The sequence below is a fragment of the Falco punctatus genome (assembly GCF_963210335.1).
Source record: "Falco punctatus genome assembly, chromosome: 6".
Lineage (NCBI taxonomy): Eukaryota > Metazoa > Chordata > Aves > Falconiformes > Falconidae > Falco > Falco punctatus.
Window position 1 is genome coordinate 68,671,436 of NC_137585.1, and position 21,417 is coordinate 68,692,852.

Below are 21,417 nucleotides of genomic sequence, written 5' to 3' on the forward strand. Positions count from 1 at the left end.
AAAACACCGCTTGGTGATGCTTAATGGAAGCCACGTCCTTTTCACAAGAAGTCCTGTCTCTTTGATGGAGTAAAACGCAACATTTTCCAAAACCAAACATCTTTATAGAACTTTGTACACAATTGATTTTTAACCCTCAATAAATAATTGTAATAAATTCACAGAGGCAAATTGCTTCCTTCATTAATGTCTTGATTTTAAAGGCTGCATTAATTCTTTGGGAAAACAAAATCTTCTTTAGCAAGCCTGCCAAGTTGCCGGTTCTGGGGAACTTTTTTGAGGAGGCAGAGAATTTGCTGTAGGATATATTGCTGTTAGCAAGAAAATGAGCAGCCGTGTCTTTCTGACTTTCTCTCTGGTATTTATCCATTCATGTGTGAGTCAAGAGGGTTTTAGTGGGGGCTGGGCTGGACTGGATCGTTAAGGGTAGGTGAACTCAGCTGTGTGTTTGAAATTCTGATAATTGCTTGCCCATCTATTCACTATTATTTCTGACTGTCCCCTGGCTCCAGGAGTGTGTTTGCTGCTTTTTCCTTGCTGATGCTCCTTGCTACCATTTCTTTCTCCTTGCCCTATACTGTTTGTCCCTCTCAGTCTGTGTCTAACTCTTTTATCCCTGTCTGCATCTGCCCCCTCCCTTCTGTTTCCTTCCAGCACTTATCTTTCTTTTGCCCATTGACTTGTTGCTTTTCCCCACCTCCCTTGCTCTGTGAACACAGGAGCATATATAGTGTGCAGGATCGTGCAGACCACCTCGCATCTCCCTCCTGCCTTCCCCACAGATCCACCCAGCGCTCCCCCCGCTGTTGCCTGGGGGCTTTTCCCAGCACCAGCAATTTCATGCCATGGCCTCATATAAAACTCGATGTAAAAAAGCACCCTGTCAGTGCCCAGGGTGACATGTGAGCAGATGCTTTAGCTGAGGTTCAGCTTATTTCGTGCTGTAATGAGGAAGGTTGTTAAGGAGATATGGAGTTGGTTTCTATGAGTATCTTGGAGCTCCCGAGAAAAAATCGTTCAAATTCACAGTGGCTGGTTCCAACCATTGAACCCCTTGGCTCTCCTGGTAAGTGGAGAAAGAAATCCAGCAAAATGGTGAGGCCAGCTGAAATAGAGGAGTTTCCCAAAGCTGGCTTTGCTGAGCAGAAGGATATAAAGGGGTTTCCTTTATTTTGTTGTCTGAGAACAGCAAGGAAATCCAGACTGCGATGGGAGCTGTCTGTGTTTTTATAACATCATAAACACTGGGAGAGCTGTGTGATCAGCGGCTGACCGCTATGAATACACTGCTTTTAACAGCATTTAACTGAAGGCAAAAGGCTTCTTCAAGACACAGCTGGAGAGGGGTGCAATGTTGAAAGCTTAAGCAGATGGGGCTTCAGGGGGTCCTGAAATCTAGCTGGGAGCAGTCCTGTGAGTTTCTGAGCACCCTGGTCTGCAGCTGAAGCTGATGAGCACTGAGAGGTCTTAGACCCTTCTAGTAAAAGGGTTTTATTGCATTTCTGGTCTGGCTGTCCCAAGCATGAGAGTTGGGACGAAACCCCCATTTGGTGACTTGAATGGTTCTGATTGCTGCTAATAGGAAAGCAAAGAACAGGTCTTTTAAAGCAATTTTTAAAACAATTTGGGTGGCTTGATTGCGCAAGCCATTAGGATCAGTTGTGTGGGCTTGGGCCTGTGATGCTTTGACATGACACAGTAGATTATACACAAAGCAGAAAACAGTGAGTTGTTCCTGTACTTAGAGTGGCGTAAATGTGGTCAGAGCCTGTCCTTTTTGGCAAAAATGAGGCAAAACATTCAGAGAGTCGCTGCCACATGTAAAAAAAGGATCAAACATCCACCGTAACAGTTTGCAAAAGTCTCTTTTCCTAAATTTCCTGTCACCATTTCCCTGTTGCTGCTGGTTACAAAAGCATTTCTGGGTAAACAGGTGCTTTCTTTCCAAAGCAGCAGCCTATTCTTTTTGCTTATCCATTTATCCCTAGGCTTAATGATTCATTCAGTCATTTTGCAACTCAGGAACTGTTGGTGAGGTCACAGCCACTCGATTGTGTCGTCAAAGTGCTTGACTTAAAAAGGAAGAGCCTGGCCGGGGATGGAAACACTTCTGTTTATCTGCAAACATCTAGATAAGCAGCAGTTGTGGGGGATGAAAGTCAGAGAAAGTTGGTGGTAGCCAAATGTGGCTGTGATCAAACATTAACGTTTTGAGAGCAGGCTGGAGTGAGGTTGGCTTTGCTCAGTAAGCTCCCGAGCATTTTGCATGGAGAGCTATGTAGAAAAGCAGAATAATCTACTGACGGGGGGGAACCACTAAAGGAAAGCATCCTGCCTCTTCTTGTTTTGTAAAAATAAAATATGAAACTTTGGCTGGTGGATCCTTCAGTCGTAATCTGGTTAGACAAGTCCTTGGCTCTGATGGCTCTTGGATGAAGCAGGTGCTTCAGCAGGAGTTTTGGTGAATAGGAGCAAAGATTTGCTGTTCCTCATCAGGCCAATGCCCTGCCTTGCCCAGTACCTCGCTGCTAAACCATAGTGAGCACCAGAACACAAGAATGGTCCTACTGTGACGCAGTAAAGGTCAGTCCAGACCAACAGTGTCTGAATGATGTGCAAGTGCTCAGAAAAAAAGTGTGAGAACAGAAAAGCAGTGTATATAGTACTGAGTGTAATGCTTTCCTGGCTTCTTCTCAGTCGGGTCCAGATGCTTTGGAGGAAGCCATGAGAGTGCAAGAACTAACACACTGTTATGGAATAACCTAATGAAGGAGAGGCACTGCCCACTCTTGGCAATTAGTGACTGGCTGCTGTGATAAAGTTTCTTCATTTGTGTAATCCTCTCTGGGGTAACTGTAGGGAGGCTGCTATTAAGGCCGATGTTTAGACTTGTGATTTAATCTGATTCTTTGCCTTTAACGATTACACACAGCAGTTCGTGTTGTGGAATAGGTCTGTGTACATAGAGAAATTCTGACGCTGCTTCCCCGTCTGAGTCAGGGTTGACCCAAGGGTGAGGAGATGCTCTGGGCTGCAGGGGAGGACTGAAGCAGAGGTCCTGACCTCTTGTGGTCACCGAGGAACCGGGAGCACTCATGGCGCTGGTGCGTCACTTAACTCCTAGGGACTAATTCATGCTGCTATGTGAATTAAACCTCCAAAAACCTCAGGAAGGGAGAAAGTACATCATCCATCAAATCGGCAGCCGGACTATGGTCCATGCTTCTCTGGGCAGAAATGGTACTTTCTGATTTTCAGGCTTTACTTATCTTTCTGCTGGACTATGGTTCTTTAGTAAAATTGTTGTATTTGGTAAGCCTTTAATGTTTTGAGTGAATGTGGCGGTCTGCATGTGTTTGTAATGGTGGAGAAAGGTGCTTGTAATGCCATTGCTGCAATTAGGAAGAGCAGCTTTCAAAAGACACCAGAAGAACTATATTCAATGGCTGTGTTTCAGTTAACAGCTTCCAAAGAAAAGGCACCACTTAAAACCAGGGTTTTTCTTTTCTTCTTGCAGGGGTGCATTCTCTGAGGTTGTTTTGGCTGAAGAGAGAGCGAGTGGGAAACTCTTTGCAGTCAAGTGCATTCCCAAGAAGGCACTGAAGGGAAAGGAAAGCAGCATAGAGAATGAAATTGCAGTCCTGAGAAAGTAAGTATCAGACCTTCATTTCTGCTTCTTTGCTTCAAGTAGACGCTTCCATTTAAGGAGCAGGAACAGTGATTGACAAGTGTGACTGACAGGTTGTTCAGCCCATCACAGGCGGACAAGATGACTCAAGTTTAAATGATGATGAAAATGTTTTGAGAAATGCTCTGGTTTTCTTTTGTATTAATGCAGCTAGATGACTGCGAAGTGGGAAAGAAGAGGAATTAGGCTGGAGTAAAGCCTGTGATGCCATAAAAAGACCTTATCCACTAATGATGTCAGTGGCTGGGTCGCTGGCTTTGAGGAGAGCAACAGCAGGCTTGCCATTCCCACATGCTTAGAACAGTCTAATACTAATTGCTCTATGGCATACTGTGGATTGTTTTAGGAGACGGTAGTACCTGTACTATGGAGAGGCACCTCTGCCACTTCTGGAAGTGATTTTCCAAGGCAACTTTTATTTTATCAGAGTTGTCCGTAGTGTGTATCTTTTCCTGACCACAGCTGGATAAGAAAGTCAGCTCACAACTGCTATGAATTCAGTGTAGTCATTAAAGGCTTGATGCTTACCTCTTCCTTGTCTTATGCCCTGAAGGTGGGATTCATCTCACCTGACTTGAGACGCTTGGATCTGAACTCATCACCCTCAACTTTCTTCCTAGGAAATGGAAAGAGATTGATCACTTTATGATTGGTCCATGTAACTTTTTTTCAACTTTTAAAAGTACCTTCTCTTCTCATTGATTTGAAGGCAGTACAATTATGTAGAAGCGTATGTTGGACTGGGGCACTTTGATTCCTGCTGCACTGCTGTTGCTAGTGGGACTCCTTGACTCAGCTCCTGGTCATGTAGAAGCTGATGGCAGATTATCTGGGCACCATATGACAAAACTGATCCTAAATCTTTAAAACTACGTACTTCTGAACTAAATGCTCACGCAACCAAGCCAAAATAGCAGGTTCAAGGGCAAACTCCTCCATCTCAGTAGACAGAGGGGATCCTTTTCAGTGGAGGAACAAAAGTGGGACTCCAAACAGCTACAAGCATTTGTTGCAGGTGCCTTCCCATTGCCAGACCCGTGTCAGGCCTGCACAATGTAAGCCCAGTGACAAATACCGCACGTTGGCTTGCTGTGCAGTGTTACTGAGAACCTGTCATAAGGCTCAACAGTTGCCATCTCCATCATCGGATAATAATGTACCTGGCAACTTGAAACAGTCTTTGTCTGCAGGGGTTTGGCCCCTGATACTCATCTATTGGGTAGAAGAGCAGCAATATTGGCATGCACTAAGGATTGCCTTGCATCAGCCTTGACCCTAAGCTAGTAGAGCAGAGAAATCATTCAGGCTATTTTTATGCTTCTGTGTTGTGAAATGTTTCTGTTCCCTGCAAAAAATTTCCTGAGAATCCCGGAGGCAGCACCCGGGCTGTGCTATTCCAGCTGCAAGGGCAGGAGAGTGAGTGGGTAGAAAATTCCTTAATTTCATACAATTCGATCTGCTTGGTCTCTTGTCGTATGCACGTTAGGACCTTAAGAGGAATTTTTCCTTTTTTTTATCTCCTGATGTCTTCTACTTGGCTGTTGCTAATACAGACTTTGCATGTAATTGTATTTATTTTGAAAATAAACATATTTACTAGTGGACACAGTATTGAATTTGTATGTACCACCACAGAAACACTTAGAAAACAACAAAGTGGGTGTGCCTACAATTGAGGAGAGGGGGTATCAGCCCGTTTCTCTGTTCAGTGAATTCTCTGCTTCAAAATCTGTCAGTAAAAATAGGTTTAAGGGAGGCAGGGTGGATCCTGAACAGCTGTTGCTAAGCTCAAAAGGTATTTAAGTGTCCTTGCTTCTGTTCCTGGTAGCTTAATATGAGTGGGGCTGGCTAGTTTGTGTGTTGTCTAATTAGTGGGTAGGCTGCCAGAGCCCTGGGCTGCCCTACATGGCTGAGGTGCTACAGCCTTGACAGGCTATGCACTGAGCTGCCACTTCTGAAGGGGATGTGTGCAGAGGCTGCCTGGCAGGAGGAATTGGTCCCTGTTCACTGAAAGGAAGGTGCAGAGTCACAGAGGATGGATCCAAAGCAAATATAAACATGCATGTGTGTTGATCCTGGTCTGCCCATCTGGTTTTGCATTATGCCTTCGGGTGGTGTTTAAACTCTGACAGGATAACAGCCCCAGCGGACACCATGCCTAGATGAAATGCAGGCACACTCCTTGTGATCCTTTGGAGAAGGTTCTCCTGTCTGACACTGGGCTTTCTCCTCCTATATTTGATCATTATATTTTTGTCCTCCTCCAGATGAGGTGCTTGCTTTCTGGCAGACATCTGCCGAGCGCTGGGAAATGCGACTCTTCCTGAGTTCTCCAGTTATGTGTCAAACAGGGGTCTAGGGGGCAATCCTGAATCTACTCCATGGAGCCTCTGCCAGCTCTCAGGTGAGCTGCTCGTGCCCCTCTGTGTGGTCAGTGGGTTTTTAGGGACAGTCAGAGATTGTGCTGGCTGTGTCCAAGACTGGTACACACAAGCACCACATATACTTTGTACCCTCAGGCTGCCCTGGTGGAGGTTTGTACCCTTGCCAGTCCTGCCAAATCATCCAGATCTGGCAGAATCAATATGGAAAAGGGTTTGAATGATGTCGTGTGTTAAAGTCATATTTTAGATAATGTTTTTTAAATTCAAGATTAAAAGCCTGTGCATGGAGCACTATAGGATGTAGAACCTGGTGCTGAAAGCTTGAATCCAGTGACCTTTGGGTGCCCTCTCACTTCTGCTGCGGACTTCCCGTGTGACCTTCTGTCACAGTATTTGTCGTCTGTCTCAATATTTATTGTCTGTCTCAATATTTATTGTCTGTGAAGCAGCCTTTAGTCAAAAGACCTTAGGATAAAAAGTTTTACCTGCAGTTTGTCTTGCAGTCCCTTCTCCTGCCAGCAGACCCAGGGAGCGGGTGCAAGAAGGGAGGCGTCTGGGCTGGGCTTTTAGTGTGAAACAATTGCAGCATCCTGCCAGTCCTTCTGCATGTTGGAAGTGTTATTCCAATGTTCCGTGTTGGGAAAGGTCAGTGGTCCCCATGTGAAGTACATGGAAGGTGGGAGATTTTCTCTCTCTCTCTGTGGGCTTGGACACTCTTGCTGCCAAAACAAAATGACACATTTTAGAAGCGATGTTCTGCTAACAGAGGAGCGAGCTGCCAGCCAACTGATCTGCATGTTTGTGTGAGTGCCAGAGTGAATCATGCATACTCCATCATTTTATTTTTCCAGCCACGGCCAACAAATCTGTTCTTAAAAAAGAAAAAAGGCGGAAGAGCCGTTAAGTCAATATTTACGCCAGCAACCTTAACAGGGTTCTTCCAATATGGACTCTTTTGTGTCCCGTGGAAATCCATGGCAACATTCCCCAAAGACTCGGATGGGTGGGGATGGAGTGAGAAGGAGCTCGTTGTCGACTGCAGTGCTGGGAGAGACTAAGTTTGCAGTTAATCCAGGAGCCTGAGCCTGACAAAGTGTTTTAAGTATGTGGCTAATTTTAGATGGTTATTTGTTCCAGTGAAATTGGTGAGTAGGTTGAGCTCACCTTGCTGAGTTCATGCTTAAAGGGATGCTTCAGAGCAGGGTGAAGGTCCCACTAGGTGCCTGTGTTTGGCACTGCATCAGGAGGGGGGTTTCCTTAATGTCTTCGCTTGGTGCCCAGATGATGCACTGGTGCACAGGGTTGCTGTTTTGTCTAATTGTGTGCTGGCTGCCTGTAGCTGGACACAGGACAAAGTATTACGTCTGATCACAAAAGCAGGTGACAAGATGAACGGCATCATTTTTAGTTTTTTAAAGTTATTTCTTTTGCAATGCAAAACATGCTATTGTTTAGAATCTGAGGAAGATAATGGGATCTCTAGAACCAAACTGTCGCAGCTCTGTTAACTAACTGGCTGTGGGGAATGACAGCACATGTTCACCTTCGTGTGACACAAACTTCTGCCCACCTGAGATGTGGGCAGTTTCATAACCTGTTCTGAAAGGAACCGGGTTTTGGTTTTGAGCAGAAAGGTAAATGCAATCCTTTCCATTGTTTGCGGCAGAATAGAGGAAATTTCTTCTGCTTATGGTAATTGTGCAGGTGTGAACACGCTGAAAGATGAATCATCTGTTAGACGGGTTCCTGAAGGCAGTAGGTGGTGTGAAGAGTTGGACTGCAGAGAAGCACCCAGCTGAGGGTCTAGTTAAATAGAAAAAAACCCACAACCTTGTAAGAGTCAGAAAGAGAAAAATATGCCTGATTTGTTTTTTTTTTTCTTTTTTTCTTTTTTCTTTTCTTTTCTTTTCTTTTTTTTTTCTTTTCTTTTCTTTTTTCTTTTTTCTTTTTTCTTTTTTCTTTTTTCTTTTCTCTTTTCTTTTCTTTTCTCTTTTCTTTTCTTTTCTCTTTTCTTTTCCCTTTCCTTTCCTTTCCTTTCCTTTCCTTTCCTTTCCTTTCCTTTCCTTTCCTTTCCTTTCCTTTCCTTTCCTTTCCTTTCCTTTCCTTTCCTTTCCTTTCCTTTCCTTTCCTTTCCTTTCCTTTCCTTTCCTTTCCTTTCCTTTCCTTTCCTTTCCTTTCCTTTCCTTTCCTTTCCTTTCCTTCCCTTCCCTTCCCTTCCCTTCCCTTCCCTTCCCTTCCCTTCCCTTCCCTTCCCTTCCCTTCCCTTCCCTTCCCTTCCCTTCCCTTCCCTTCCCTTCCCTTCCCTTCCCTTCCCTTCCCTTCCCTTCCCTTCCCTTCCTTTCCCTTTCCCTTTCCCTTTCCCTTTCCCTTTCCCTTTCCCTTTCCCTTTCCCTTTCCCTTTCCCTTTCCCTTTCCCTTTCCCTTTCCCTTTCCCTTTCCCTTTCCCTTTCCCTTTCCCTTTCCTCACCACTGTTTATCACAAGAAACTTTCTAGCTGCCTGGGCAATACCTGAACAATCATACAGATCCAGTGGTGAGTGGAGCAAAGCAAGGGGAGGGACAATAAGCTGTGTGCAGCCCTGCACTCAGGTGTATTGATGACTTAATAGCAGTAATGTGCACAAATAAGTCTTCTGTTAAGAAATTACTGTCTAGATAGCAAATCATACTCTCCTTTACCTAGTTCCTGCTGAACAGGGATTTAAAAAATTATTTCTAAATTATTTATGTATCCCCAACCCTCACCCCCTCCTCTTTACTCTCCGAGATCCTCTGGGAAAGGCACCATTAAATTCCTTATTAGAAATCAGAGCCATGCCTAATTGCAGACTGAAGTCTTTTTTGCGGTTAAACAGCACGATTGAACTGTTTCTAGCAGGTCAGCTAAAATTCTGCTGGTGGTTTCCACTCCCGTTTCCTCGGAAGGTGAGGGGGACTGGGTGTTCGGGCAGTGATTCATGCCCAGGCGGCTGCCTCACCCCTTGTGTGCCTGTACCTAAAGCCAGGAGCTGCTGCTATAACAATGAGCAGAGAGGGAGTCAGGGAAGCATCCTCCTGCAAAGTCTGGGGAGTCAGGGCTGGACCCATTTCAAAAGTAAACATAAAACAGCAATGAAAAATTTTCCTGAAGTGTGTGGAAGTGTGGGCGTTCTTGCTCTCCCATAAATCAGACAATGGCCAAAGGGGCCTCTTGCTCCATCCCCCGAGGTAGTGCCATTCCCGACACTGAAGAGGACACCCTCCATAACAAATGTGGAAAAATCACCCTTTCTCAAGATTTACATGGAGACTAAAAAAGTAGTTTAAAATTTTCTACCTTTTTGCTCCTTTTCAATAGCCCATTGCCAAACTTCCCGTAACCCTGCTCTGTCCCATCTTCTTGCCTCTGTAAGACCTCATCCCTCCAGGGCTAACTCGATAGCCTCTAGGAAGATGAATCCAAATTTAGTTTTGAAACCCATTAGTTCCTTCTTATTAAACTCTTCTGTGCAATTTAACTTGGAATCAAAGGCTACATTAATTCTGAATAAAATTGGCCATGCAGACATTTAATGTGACCTAACATAAATTCAGGCATTTAATTAATTCAGATGAACGTTCGTGAATGACTCTGTGGGACAGACCCATCTATTCAAGCCATGGCTGTCTCTGGGTCAAAAAAATACAGCCCTTGCAGACTCCGATGGTCCCATACTCCAGTTTCCCAGTCTGGAGTCTCTGCTGGTGCCCACTCATGCTCTCCTATGGTAACTGTTTTCTGTGCGAGGCCATGCAGCTGGAGCACAGGGCCAGCTGAACTGGAGACGCTCAGATCTTGTGTTGGTAAGTGCCAACATAAAAGTGATGGTAATTAGATTGTGTAGCTGGTGTACAAAAAGCTGTGGGACTGGGGTTTAAGGTGTTAAATGACTAATTACCTCTTTACACCCCAGCAGTAAGAACTCTTTTTCCCAGTAAAGAAATGAATGGGATGGTTAGGAAAGGAAAAAGTGAAAAAAGCATTTGGTGTCTGTCAGGTAACGTTATTTCTCTGAAGTTTTACTTACCCTATAGACAAAACAGGCTTGCTGGTTTTTTATTTCCTTTTTTTTTTCCCCTCTGTGAATAATGGTGAGAAGATAGGCTGCCTCAGCAAGAATTGAAGAGACAGCTGGTTGTTATATTAAGTAATCACTTTCAGAGAAAGCTTTTATGTAGATTTACTTGTTAAAACCTGGCTTGCTCATGCCATTGCGGTTGCGCTGGGGTGACAGAAGGCTGATGCTGCCCTCCCTGCGTGGCCGTGCTCCAAGCCCTGCCAACTGCAAATCCAGGGCATCCCAAAAGCTGGCTACCCAGTGGGGTCCTGCAGCCCTGAGGGTGCCCAGGCATGCAGCCACCAGTAAGGGGGTGATACCCAGTGGTACCATTAATGATGTTGATGTCAGTGGTGGAAGAGCAGGGCCCTTCCAAGGATATATTTGTTGTCATCCCACATGGATATGCTTCACCATTGCCCCCATGTATCTGCTGGGCTGACCCAGATGCCTGGTGGGACCTCAGTGCCTGCCCTCAGTGGAGGGCACTGCTGTGGGTGTCCCTGCTAGGGAGGCAGGCTAGGCATGGAGAGGAGCCAGAAGCTGCAAAAGGCTTCAGGGTAGGGGGACAGTTGGGCATGCCTGGAGGCTGACATCAGCTTTAGACCATGAGATCATCTCCTGAATCAAAGAGATGCAGACTGGATGAATTGCCCTTCTCGGGTTTCAGGCAAAAGTGAATCTGACCCTATATATGTGGGTATGGCACAGGACAGCTCTGCCTTGGCACTAGCCCTCGACTTCTTGTTAAGCAAATCATTTTGCTGCAAAGAATTCATGTGAGTGAAAAAAAATGTGAAACCTGAAACAAAGATGATGCCGTTTTTGATCACTGAGGTGCTGGAAACTTTGCAGGGGAAGACTTTGCAGCCAGGACTGTCTAGATTGTATTTCATGCTAGATTAGATGTAAGCAGATGTAGAGAAGCAGATCAAGGCATCTTAAAAATCCTAAAATACATTAAATGAGAGAGAAAAATCCCCTCTGAAATAGTAAACACAAACAAATCCCTTATGTCTTCTCTGGTCTTACACAGTTTCATTTACATGCAGTGTGCTCCATAACAGCTTTAGTGATGGCGCGCGTCATTTCTGCGTTGCAGCCTGATTTTGTGCCGTGCGGACGCAGACGGTTGTGCTCCTTCAAGTAGGTGACAGTGCAAGTCATTTCACTGTAATTGCTGGATGACAATGCAGCTGTCCTCTCTTCTGGGGAGTGTGATGCTTTACTAAACCTCCCTTGCATAACTGTTGTCCTTTAAGGTCACCCCATACCCTGACTCAACTCAAAAAATGGCATATCCATGTGGGGAGGAGGTTGCAGGTCAGAGGGGTTGAATGTACATCATCGCTCAGAGCTCTGACTTGGAAGATAATTCAATGTGTTATGGAAGAAACAGCTGTTTTCCGAAATAGTTGCTCTAAGATTCTTTCAAGTTAATGGAATGGGGTATTCAGCCTCAGCTGAAGCCTGCTTCCCTGCCCCATGTGTTTTATGTGGACCCCATCCTGTGCATAGCTGGAATCACAAAACTGGTGTCCTTTCAGAGCTCCTAGCTGAAGAATGAGTCTATACCCTACTTTCCACTATTTATTACTCAGGAAGATGGCTACAATTGTGTTTCAGTGGTACATGTATCTGATTATACACACCATTGTCGGTTACATAAAAGGAAAGAATTGTTAAGATGCATAAAGACTCTAATAAGATCCAACAGTCTGATAAATGACTCAGCTTTATATTGGCATGCCTAAGGTCTGCCTTTGTTACACCCACACGTTTAAGGCTGAGAGTTACCTAATCTGCAAGCACATGCCTTTGGTAGTTGGGAAAGCATTTTCACAAGTGCTCGCAGCCCAGATCTTCAAGGATGTGTTGGTGCCCAAAAGTTGCTGAATCCGTCATCCTAGGTGGCTTCGTTAGGCAAAATACTTCCTCTTCTATTTTTTCTCACAAGATTCTTCATTGGTAATCTGGAATATTTTGTCTAAAACTAAGGTTTTTTTCCCATGAATGTAATTTCTTAATTTGGAAAAAAGTATAAAAGGCTGTGTAAAGGTCTCATGGCATTAGCAAGTGAAGATGTCTTTGTCAAAATATTATCGACATACTGCATTTTGCTTGTCTTCTCTAACTTAATCTTGAGATATTAACTGGAGGAATTCAGTGTTTTGTATTAAGATGCTGTGATGTAATGTTGGGAGACAGTTTCTAACCACAAAATGACCCTATTATGATGATGGCTAAGTTATTTACTTGCGCAGTCCAAGCACCTCAGCGGGTATTCCTTTATCTTACCTTCATGCTATTAAAAACCATGGCATTAACTCATAAAGCACTGGAGTATCTGAGTGGTCAATGAGCGCTATAATTTGTGAAGCACTGGATGAAGGAAAGAAGTAAATGCAAGGTAGGATTCATCTGGCCAGCTGGGAGCATCCTCAAGGTATGCAGCTGCATCTGAGCTCAAATCTCACTTGTTGTGGAAATCATCAAATATGCATTTCTAAGTGGAACAGAATGTACAGGGAGGAAAAACAAGTATTCAAAAAATGTCAGTTCAAGAAAGGAGAAACAGAAATCTTATCAGAAATGACAGTTTTTGTGAGCACTCCTTGTCCAAAACAGTTGTTTGCTTTTAGTTGCATGCTAAAATGCTTTCTGAATACAAGTTGCTTTATTTTTGGCCTCTATTTTGTGAAATTAGACAAGTAAGGCTATCAGTGGGCAAGTTTTTGTGATGTGTGAATTTAAAACAACTCTGTTGGCAGCTTCTGCCTCCTGTTTTCATTTATAGAAGCTGAATCACAATTGTATTTTGTGTCTCATTAAGGTCGTGATTCCAGGTATCCTCAACCAGAGTTTCACAGAGGGGGGTTGGCTCTGACCATAATAAAATGGGGAAATTTTTGCGTTCAATCCCACTTCCAACTCACCAGGTTAAACCTACCAGTAACCTCTGTGTTTATATATATATATATATAAATATATCGGGTTTATATATATATATTAAAAAAGTATATCCTGAACTGACAGCTGCATAAATTAACTGGTATTTGGCCAACTAAGTCTGCAGTTGTCATCTGTAATATATATTGATTCACTCTTATAATGCTTACTCATACAATACATTGTTTGTGTTCAGTAGGAGTTGTGAAGAAAAACAGTGTTAAAAAAAATTAAAATTCTGTACATACCGACTTTGTCTTTTGACAAAGACAGACACACAAGGCACTCACTTAGCCTGTGGGCTGCCCGAGCGCTCAGTTTGACCAAGGAAAAGGTGATGTCAATATTTTTCCAAATTAAACACAGATTTTTTAAAAAAATCAGAAATTCTATTTTTTTTAATTGCGCCTTATATTCATAAAGCATTGGCTTAATCAGAATAGATAATTTTTATTCTGAATTAAGATTGGCCAAACTAGGGGGTTTTGCTTCTGCAACTATAGGACTTTAAACCTGTTAATCAAATCAATTTTCAGAGTAAAGCCTAACATTTTCCTTGACTGCATCCATGTTTCTGTGTTTCTGGCTATCAGAGACATCCGGCTACACTGCCCAGTTCTTAAATCTCTGTAAGTGCAGAAGCCTGTGAGTTAGTTTTAATATCAGCAATTTGTATTAGTAAGCGGTCTATGAAATAATTTCCCTAAGGATATGTGACAGCTAGCTTTTACTTTGCCAGGTACTTTATCAAATTAAAATTATGGAGCATTACATTAAACAGGGATGCTATTACCTCCTTTACTTCCCCGTCTTTTTTTTTTTTCTTTTTTTTTTTTTTTCCAGGAGAGTAGACATAGGTGAATTCAAGCTTTCTTAGAGACAATAGGTCCTTTTTCGAAGGCATTTAAAAATAAAAATAGCAGAATTGATTTCTTTTTCTTGCAAGTTTGTTCAGTAACTTTAAGAAAAGATATGAGTAGGAAGCTTTAACAAATAATGTAATATATATTACAGCTGTATATTGAATCAAAAAAGACTGACAAGTCCACAGCAGTGAAGTGTACCAGATATGTTTTTGCCCACCAGCACTGACTCCTTCTGAGATTAGTCCAAAATTTCTATACATAATCTGTTTGGTTCACACCAAATAGCATAACAGGCTGCTTCAAATATCTTCATACCTTTGTGATATCTCCTGTCTTGACTGACGCCCCAGGGATTAAACTGGGACCATTTTGGACTTACACATATATATCTTTACAGTCTCAGCTAAGCAGCCGTTCCCTGCAGGCAACTGGAACAGATTCAGATCTTGGTAGACCGGGCATTGAGTGCAGTAGTTAACTCATGCCAAAATACTTGTTTGAAAAATACGTATCAGCGTGGAGTTGTTTTTCAACTTTTTAAGACTTTTTTTTCTCTCCACCAAAATCAGAAGAGTCCACATGCAGCAGCAGTGTTTGGCGTAACACACTTTGTAAAGAAGCATCTCCCTGGAGCAAAGCAATCTGGTCATTCCCATGTCTGCTGTAAACCCAGTAAATAGAACAGAAAACGGTGGCTGTTCACAACTTTTCTCTTGGAAGGGATGACAGGGGATTTTGAACTGAAAACAAAGAGGAAAGGGCTTTTTCGTTATTTTTTAAATGCTCTCATATGTGAATCACAACAAATGCGTGGACATGGCCCGACACACAAAAATGCAGCTTTTATTGGCATTTATATAGAAACGCCAGCCCTTCCCTTCTGTGTTACTGTAACAGCGACGGCTGTCTGCTTTTTTATTTACTACAAGTGGATTGTTGGGAGGGAAGTTGAAACTTTGAAGTTTGAAACTTTTCCTTCTGTGTTTTTTGGGTGCGTGAGAAAATTGCTGTTGAGCGTAGCTGCTGATGTCCCGCAGTGTTTATGTCTTGGAGGCATCATCCTGGCCATTTATGGTGTGCAAAACACGCGCCCAAGCCATGGGGCATTCAGCATGGGTAAACGAGCGCTTGTCATTAACAAATAGACATGGGTAATATGATCTAATGCTATTCTGGTCAATAGGAAAATTCAGAGTCGTTGAACTTGGTTACGTGCCTCTTGGAGGCTCCCTTGAGAATCTCAGCCCAAAGCAAAAGTGGAAAGAAAGCCTAAGCTGAGCTCGCCCGTGAGGGTGGCGGGCCTTGGTTGTATGCAGTCATGCAGTGTGAACTCAGGGCTTTGTACGTAGCAGACACGCTGCACAGCCTCCTTTCCTCATTTCCAGTGCCCCCTGAATTAATATCTCTAAAAAAAAAAAAGAGCCATAGCCCACCTGTGTGGCTTTACTGTTCCAAAGGTAGTTACTCCCATCTTCATGCCCTCGTAACTCAGGCATAGCTAAGCCAGCACAGGATCCTGGCTTTCCCGTAGGGATAGCTCTCCGCCACCTCTGGGTGATGCCCACTGGATGTTCCGTCTCCCTCTGGGGGTGGGTGGGAGGGAATGGTGGCTGGTTTATGGTGTTACTGCTGATTTAGGCTGCTGTGGCTGAGGCCAGACTTCACCCTGCAGAGAGGGAATCTGCCAGGCACTGGCCACGTCCCCTCTCCTCTCTCCATGAGCTTGAACAAGGGAATCCAAAAAGTCACTTGTGTGAGAGAGTGGGGAATGTGATCTCCAGCTGACAAAGTTGGGGGTTCTCCTGCTGGGTCTTGCTGCTGGCATGAGGCTGGTTTTCATTCTAGAAACTGAAAGATCAGGCACAGAGCTCACCACCAAACTTCACCTCGAAGCATGGGGTTGACACGTAGAGATTTTCTCCCCTCTTGGCTTTGCTTTACTATTAGGGCCATGAATTGCTGACTTTGTTTAAAATTCTTTCTTTCATTAGAAGCATATGTTTCTGATTTTCTTCTTATGGTGACATAGTTTGCACTCTTACCCAAGAGCTGTTTTCTTAATAGGGAAAACTATATTTGGAATCACTCTCAATTGCTCTTGAAATGGAAGATTGATGTCAGTATTTCTGGCAATTTTTCACTATTTTTCTTTCCCTGTAGTCGAGTATTAAATAACTATTCAAGCTGGGAACACCTACACCACTTTAACATAATTTGATTTGTTTTATTTTAGTGCTGTATTTGCTTCTAGAGTAGCTGATATAGGTAAACATACTGGCGAGATGATTTGTGCAGGTTTTAGTAAATAATGGAAAGGGTATGTCAGTGAGCATAGAGGGCTGTGCTTTGCATCAGTTTACACACAGGGAAATCTTACAAGCTTTGGAGACCTGATCCTGTGTTGGCTCTGCCATATCTATGTCTTAGGTAGACTTGAGTGGCATTTTTAAAAGCATCTGCACAGCAGAATGATCTGAATCCCATTGAAGTCCCCTATCTAGGGGATGTTAGGAGACCTCATGGGTTTTGTTAGTCAGCTGTATAATTTCCTATGTCATGATTATTCCTACAAGCATCCATGTGGGAGATGACTGATTTCTGCTCTTGGGGTTGGTCATATGCAGTTCTTCACTGTCCTGCCGGTCCTTCACTGTCCTGGACTACAAACCAAGAAATGTCAGCCCTACCTCCCGGGACCCATTTGCTGGGTCTGCCTTCGTTAACACTCCAATCCCTCTCAGCGCCAGCCCCAGTTTTCTGCTTGCCTGGAGGCAGCAGGTTAGAAATAATGCATACCCTGGGGCATTTCAAAATGCAGGATTTACACTCTCTTTAGTACAGCTTGCATTTTAATCCAATCTATGTGTCAGGACGGTTTGGAGAGTGGCAGCGTAAACTGAAAAAGAATGGCAGCAAGTTCAGCTTAGTTAACAGCACACACAGGTGCTTTAGTCAGCACATGGCCATATGCACCTCAGGAACCTCCACGTGTTGGGTCTTCTTCACCCAGTGGAGCAGTTTATCTCCAGTGGGCAAGGTGAAGAGAGTATCTTCAGCGTGAGGGTGGCCAGCCTGCCCTCCATCATGCCTCTCCCGTCCTTTCAAGAGAGACATGCCTGGTGTGAGAGGGGGCACTCAACATGCTGCTGGTCTTGCATCATTTTGGAAACTTCTTTAAGACTGCCTTGTAAAAAAGCAAACACCTTTTTCAAGAAAAAAAAAGCAGGACCCAGACTGCCCAAAGGTTCAGGCTCATTTTGAACTAGACTTTGGGTTTATGCAAGCTCTCTCTAAACTCTGAGTTTCATTCTGGAAGGAGGATGTCACTCACCTGGTCCGACCGTCTGCATCAAATGGGCTGTGCTATTTTATCTGTTTATGCTATGTAGATCTTGATAACAGGATTTGACTAACGTGTAGTGGTTAGAAAGATAGCCAGGCTCTGTGGGAGTCTCCTGCTTATTCACTGGAGCTGCGAAAACATCCCCTATACTCCTCCCCCCAAAATACTCTATTATTCCCATTTGTCTGGGGATTTGTCTGGGTTTAACTTCTATCTACTTGTGGGTGTGCTTTTTGATGTATTACAAACTCTGGTGTTTAATTTTCTGCCTATGTAGGTACTTCTGTGTAATCTCATAAGTTTTTATGAAGTTTTTACTAAGCAGAATTGAGTACAGTTCTTCTTCATAGACACCCTTTGGCACCGGGAGAATATTTTGGTCATTCCTCACATGTACTCTGTAGCTAGACATGTCCCCATGGCATATAGGGATTTATGGAGAGCGTGGCAGGAGAAAAAAAGTGCATTTTCAGACTGGGGTAATCCTGAAAAGAGTGCTTGCTTTTGTAATAATCCTGGTGATAATCCAGATTTTGTCCTCATTTATTGATTAAATGCCCTTGTGAGGTTTGGTTAACTGAGAGGTAGGAAGAGCTGATTTTAGGAGCACACCGATGCTGTGGGGGCGAGACACGTCAGGGACCCATAGCCAAGGACATGAAGTATCTGGAAATCAAGCAAAAGGAGGGGGTTTGGTGGGGGAATCAGTTCCCTGACTGCTGTGTGCGACTGGTTTCTTGTTTTTAGGAAAATGAAAGAGCATAAGCCCAAGAGTTTATTCTGTAAATGGCTTTATAATAATGGTTTTCAGCCATTTGAATAGGCAGGTACTTTTAATTTTTTTTCCAGTGGCAGGGCCAGCTCCTGCACAGCAATTTATTTTGAAACTCACAGATGATGGATTTACTTTTTTATTTATCCTTTACAAACCCTGTGAAGCCCACAGATCCCCAAGGGTCTGCACTCCTCAAGGTGGAAACCACCCCTCTGAAGCATAAAGGAATGAAAAGAAACTTTAAAAAACAAAAAAAAAAAACCCGCAAAACCCACAGGAGAAAGCAGAAGTTAACTGTGACAGGTTCAAACTAATACAGAGGAGCCATGCTGGGTGCCTCGAGTAGCAGTATAGTTGAGAAGGAGTTAGTATTGGATAAGGTTTTCAGGAAATCCCTGTGTATTACCTTTTTTTTCCCCTAGTAAGTACTTGAGCTCACAGCATTTTTAATTGATCTAACAGGAATCTCAGCCACTCCTTGCCCATCCTGTGCTGTAACCACTCTGCAAGAGAGAAGGTGTTAAGGGCTGTTGGTGTCACTGAGAGTGTTGGTGTCTGTGGTTTTGTTCTTGGTCCTGGTCACAGTTTCCCTTCTCCAACACGGAGGAACAAGCTCAGAAAATAGCATTTTTCTGAGCCTGTTCCAGACTAAACTTTTATTTTGAGGGTCCTAAAAGAGCATCTCTTCCCCAAACCTCCTCCTACAGCCACACGTGTCCCAGGGTTGGCTGGGTGGCGGCAGTGTCCCACTGAAATAACACTTTAGAAGCAAAATTATGGCCATTGCTGAGTTATATAAATATCAGTCCTTGGCACTATTCTACAGAGCCAAAAGTATTGCTGGGAGAAAGCAGTTAATTAAAAACTGCTTTGCAGTGCTGTGTTTTTCCTTGTATTAAAAATAAAGCAGAGCATCATGAGCAGTTGGTCTTGCTGCTTTATAAACAGTTTTCCACACATTTTCTCTTCTTTACTTTTGATAACATCGAGGAATTACGCTGCTGATCAAAGAAGCTGCCTGGAGTCTGCTATGGTGGGACCAGAAGCTTTTCCATAGCTCTGCCAGTTAGGACTTAGCTGTCCTGTAACAGCAAAAATGCTCCTCGCTTGTGATCATTACATTTGTAGTAATCCACCCTTCCCTGGGAGACACAACACACGCACATTACTCTAAATAGAAAATATATTTAAACATGACACATGGCCAAATGGATGCTTTCATGATTGAGTAATCCAGGAGAAAGGGAATGGAGGAGGTATGGGAGCAAGACAAAAAGATTGAGGAAAAATGTTTCACCAACTTGGATGCTGAAAGAGGTTCCCAAACAGTTAATTCCTGCTGCATTTTTCATGCTCCTCACTTAAAATAGAAAAAAAACCTGAAAGTGTTCTCAAATGCTAGGAACGTGAACGGGAGCTGTGAACCCTCTTGCGAACTTGCACTTGTTCAAATTCTCCTTTGGTATTTCATAGATAGTGGAATTTTACAGGTAAGCTCTAAAAGCTTTGAAAAGCCAAGTGAAATTATGTGCCAGATCGTTCTTGCACTCGAGGAGGTGGTTTCCAAATGTCATCAGAGGTGCATCCCCACAGCTGAGAGTCAAGGCCAGATGCTGGCTGCAGCTGTGGCTGGGAAAAGATTTGAAAATTTATGGACAAGGGCTCGAACCTCCCCAGTATTTATTCCCTGAGTTAAACCCAAATCGAACGGGGATCAATAATCCCTCGGGGCTGCAGAGGAATTGGGGGTTCAGGTGCTCATACCATGGTCGATTTTGCTCAGTGTGCATGGTGCGGGGATGGCAATCTGCAGCCACGCTTCCTGTTACTCCTTGCTCTCCAGCGAGATGCTCGCTAGGACTTGTGTGGATCTGAGAAAGCTAGTTTTGTGTGTAAGTCGACTTATGGAGAGCACGGTGTGTACCATGTATTACAAAATAGATTTGTCTGTAAACAATGCTGACGTTTACCATGGTGCAGTCTGCTTGAAAAGAACGCCCTGAGGAGACATACTCCACCAAGTAGACAACACTGTGACTTCTGTAATTTGCGTGTGGTATTTCTGACTTAGGAAAGGCTAAGCCATTTCAGTGCTGTCACTCCCCACCAGATACCTTAACACGTTCTTGTCCAGGCTCTGGCTGGTAATTCTGCTCTAAGCCAAATTATTTCAGTAGGGATGGATGATGTGTAGAGCATAGTTGTCCCACAAAAAACTTAAATATTTTTGCTGTTTCCTTTGGTTGGAGTTAATGAGATCCCTCACACAACTGACTTGCCTGCTATGAGCAGAAAGGGCACATACAAGCTGTCATTGATGTAACGTGTTGTGGTATGGACCACATTATAAACCCATCTGTGTGTGCATCTCTTAGCCCCAAAGGAGTATTTTAACCATCACGGTTAGTAGCTGACTCTCACCATGGTATTTTGACACAGTGTTTGCAACACTGCAGATGATGAGGTACAAACAAAAAATATCCTTCTCTACCTGTCAAGTGGTGGAAGCATTTTATTAAGGTCTGTGGGAAAAGCATTTGTGAAGAAACATTTTTTTCAGCCAATCTGATGGTGGCATGGGTATCAGTAGAAATCCTTTGCATCGTGGTGGTGCTTGAGGGCCCATCCTGGACAAAAAGCCTCAAATAGTAATTCCTTTAGAAAAACAAAGCATTACTTTGCCCAGGCACGTACTGTGTCCCCTCCTTCTCTCCTTCAGGAAGCTCTTCCAGAGTGCTGGGTCAGCCCAACTGCATCTGACTGCCACTGCTGAAATAACTGAGTCTGGCAGAAAGATGGATGCTCCCTGGGATAGCATAAGCTTAACTTAGTGTAAGAGTATTTCAGATTGGTACTCAAACCTGTTCTTGTATGCCCTACAGAGCAGGGGACCAGCACAGGCTGAAATACTGTGGTGTGATGCAGCACACGGATGTTTGACCAACCCATGGTGAGAATGAAACTAGGCAGCGAGCCCAGTTTCTTTGTGAATTCATTGGTCAGAGACAGGCAAAGCAAATATGCTCATCAGGAGTCAAGGTGGTGATCAAGTCTTTTATATTTCCATTCTGGGAACTGGAAACGGTCCCACCTTGCTCAAGACATCATTACAGTAGGATACCTGCCCTCAAACAGTTAAGCGCTGATGCTTATCTGAGGTATTTCCTTCTTCTGGGGAATGTGTCAAGCACTAAATGATGTTGGAAGGAAGTGTTACATTCTGTATGAAAGTGTACACAGACACACAGACAATTTATTTTTCACTGGTGATTTTATTCTGGTAGCCAGGTGTGGTTCCAGGCTAACTTGACATGCTAAGTAGTCCCCGAAGCAAAG

At 43.7% G+C, this 21,417-nt stretch overlaps 1 protein-coding gene across 3 annotated transcripts in view; it reads left to right on the forward strand.

The window, feature by feature from the left end:
• CAMK1D (calcium/calmodulin dependent protein kinase ID) overlaps positions 1-21,417 on the forward strand; it is a 230,448-nt gene that overhangs the window by 95,509 nt on the left and 113,522 nt on the right. For all 3 annotated transcript variants that reach the window (XM_080391726.1, XM_080391727.1, XM_080391725.1), the window contains exon 2: positions 3,518-3,649. In XM_080391726.1, coding sequence (XP_080247852.1) covers positions 3,518-3,649 — 132 coding nt within the window. The remainder of the gene's footprint in view (positions 1-3,517; positions 3,650-21,417) is intronic.